Source organism: Hipposideros armiger, unplaced genomic scaffold, assembly GCF_001890085.2.
Source record: "Hipposideros armiger isolate ML-2016 unplaced genomic scaffold, ASM189008v1 scaffold_552, whole genome shotgun sequence".
NCBI lineage: Eukaryota > Metazoa > Chordata > Mammalia > Chiroptera > Hipposideridae > Hipposideros > Hipposideros armiger.
Window position 1 is genome coordinate 1,264,280 of NW_017731902.1, and position 3,275 is coordinate 1,267,554.

Consider the following 3,275-nt stretch of genomic DNA (forward strand, 5'->3'; position numbering starts at 1 on the left):
ATGGAATCTAAAAAACAAAATAAACATACAAACAAACAAAACAGACAGAAACTCACAGATATAGAGAACAAATTGGTTGTTGCCCGATGGAAGGAGGCTTGGGGGGTGGTGGGTGAAAAAGGTGAAGGAATTGAGAAGTACAAATTGCCAGTTATAAAACAGTATGGGGATTTAAAGTAAAGGGAATACAATATAGTCAATAATATTGTAGTAACAATTTGACTTATCAGAGGGATCACTTCCTAAGTTATATAAATGTATAATCACTATATTGTACACCTGAAACTAACATAATACTGTATATCAACTGTGATTTAAAAAAATACATTCAATTTTCTCACTGGATAAAGATAAATCTATACTATCTAGTATAATAGGAATTTATAAATATTATAAATTAACTAAGTAGGAAAAGTTTATTTTGCTTTTTAGCTAGTTGTCTAATTGTTTACCTCTTGCTTTTTTCTTTCCAATTCTAAAAACCAACATTTTTCTGGATAAAAAGGTTTAAACATCCAATACATTTAACCAAGCGATTATCATGGTCAGTAAGTATATGAAAATTAAGTGTAAGATTTTATATCTTCATATTTGCCACTTATAAATATATTTATATTTTCTCTAATTGGTAGTTCACTGATAATATACAAATAATCTGGGTGAGATGCTGAGATCTGTTAAAAGAACACCACTAAAAAATAAAAAACAGGGGGCCGGCCGGGTGGTGTAGTTGGTTAGAGTGCGAACTCTAAGCAACACGGTTGCCGGTTTGACTCCTGCATGGGATGGTGGGCTGGGACCCCCCCCCCCAAAACTAGATTGAAAGTGGTGAGTGGACTTGGAGCTGAGCTTACGTCCTCCACAACTAAGACTAAAGGACAACAACTTGACTTGGAGCTGATGGGTCCTGGAGAAACACAATGTACCCCTTCCCCAATTCCCCAACACTGTTCCCTTCCCCAATTCCCCAGTAAAATCTTAAAAAAATAATAAATAAATAAAAAGCACAAGAAAAAGCAAAATATCATTACTATATAATTAAAACAGTGTTTGAGTTTTCAAATGGCTGTCAACACTATCTAATTTTGCTTACACCTGAGAAAGTAGTTTGAGATTAATGGAACTGAAGGGTGGTTATTCCATTATAACTAAAACAAGACAAAACAGAACTTGAGTCAAACCGGAAAATTACCTGCTTTAGTTCTGCAATTTGTTCAGAATCTCTAGTTGAAGCTGTTGCTTCATTTGTGCCAGGGGATGTTTGGGACGATTTCTACAAATAGTATAGAAATAAACTATGAAATATATTCAGTCTAAAGAGACAGAAAAAAACAAAACAGAACTGTGCACATATAAGCTATGTCTTGTAGATATTTACTAAAAAAATTCACATCAACATTTTAATTTGGATAAAATTTCAAGACAGCACATACTGTATATAAGTTATCCATAGCTAATAAATTTATACTCATACCAAATAATTTATTAAATTTAAGCAGTTATCTGATGTCATATAGAGAAAGCATAAAAGCAGGTATTTATTGAATGACTGACCTGCATTAAAAGAGCTTTATACAGAGTATCTCATTTAATTCCCACAACAATTAAATAGATATCACCACCAACATATTATAGATCAAGAAACAAGTTTAAAGAGGTTAATAACTAAGTTGCTTAAATTCATATTCACAGCTCATATTCTAAAATCTTAATATGATTCTTTGGTTTAAGGGATCCAGAAAAATAAGCAAGCAGGATAATGAGAATTACTCTTGATTTCTTACTTAAACATTTTTAACATTTACTTACCAAATTTTCAATCAAAGAGTCCTTTTCAGCCAGTTGGCTTTGTAAAAGTTCCTGATTACTTTTTAATTCTTCTATCTCTTCTCGCAACCTACCCATTTCTTCTGGCTGAATACCATTCATTTGAGCCCCATCACTGTGTGAACCTTGATGCTGATTGTCTTTTCCTGTTAGACAGGCATAACATTTCAAAAGCCAGCATAAAACTTAAGTTTTTCATTTTTTGAATTGGAAGATTCAAATGTAAATACATAGTTTCCTTAATTCAATTATTTTGCTAGCACTTTTGCAAGCATATTTCATCTTTGCAAAATAGTATACTGATAAAAATAGTGAGCTGATAGTATTTTCAAGGTCTCTGGGAGGAAAAGCAGCATAGTTTATTAAGACTAAACTGCATGATTTGGTGATCTAAGATGAACAACTACAGTAGCATCAATTTCAATTCTATCAATTCACACAGGAGAGAATAAAATCCCTTAAAAAATCTTCAAAAAGGAATACCTTCCTATATGGAGTAAAATAACTGACAAATTATTATCGTAAAAAGAGCAAAAGATTTTTTCCTTGAAAATTTTAGTAACTTTGATACAAATAAACTGTATTTCTAAGTAGCTAGCATTCCAATCATACGCACTATTGAATGATACTATTTACAAGAATTTGAGCTCTTACCATGTGCCAGGCCCTGAACTAGACTTTTATTATATATTATTTCATTTAATTCTCAGATGACACAGATGCTATTATCAGCTCAATTTTGCAGATGAGGAAATAGAAATGTTACACCAGTTATTCTCAACTGGCTCTACGTTAGGATTGCCTGGAGAGGAGCTTATAATTGCTGATGCCTGGACCCAACCCTGACAAATTAAATCAGAAACTCAGTAGGGTCTCAATATTGGTGCTATTTAAAAAAATAAAATCTCAGGGGGCAGCCAGTTAGCTCAGTTGGTTAGAGCACAGTGCTTATAACACCAAGATTGTCGGTTAGATTCCCACATGGGCCACTGAGAAGCACCCTCCACAACTGGAATGAAGACAACTACTTGACTTGGAGCTGATGGGTCCTCGAAAAACACACTGTTCCCCAATAAAATAAAATAAAATATCAGGAGATCGTACAAGGCTGTGAGAATCAATGAATCAGATAATCAAACAGGTATTGAGGAGGCTGGACTTCAAACTCTGATTTACATATTTGTCACAGTGATTAATTTAAGGTTACAGAAAGACTAGTCTGTAAGATGATCTGTTTGACTTTGTCCAGCTCTTGGGAACACTTAACAGTGATGGTTAGTTACACTTACCCAGCTGTACTTTAAGGAGATTATACTGATCCTTGTGTTGCTGAATCTGAGATGCCTGCTGTGTGACTGCTGTCTGGAGCTGTTCGTTTTGACATTTTAATGTAGAAATCTGCTGCTTTAATTCCTCAAGTTGCACATCCTGTGAAATAAAACATAATT

At 33.7% G+C, this 3,275-nt stretch overlaps 1 protein-coding gene across 4 annotated transcripts in view; it reads right to left on the minus strand.

The window, feature by feature from the left end:
* Positions 1-3,275, minus strand: part of USO1 (USO1 vesicle transport factor) — a 70,471-nt gene that overhangs the window by 7,949 nt on the left and 59,247 nt on the right. For all 4 annotated transcript variants that reach the window (XM_019623502.1, XM_019623498.1, XM_019623499.1 and 1 more), the window contains 3 exons: positions 3,117-3,255; positions 1,810-1,973; positions 1,193-1,273 (listed from right to left, as the gene is read on the minus strand). In XM_019623502.1, the coding sequence (XP_019479047.1) occupies positions 1,193-1,273; positions 1,810-1,973; positions 3,117-3,255 (384 nt within the window). The remainder of the gene's footprint in view (positions 1-1,192; positions 1,274-1,809; positions 1,974-3,116; positions 3,256-3,275) is intronic.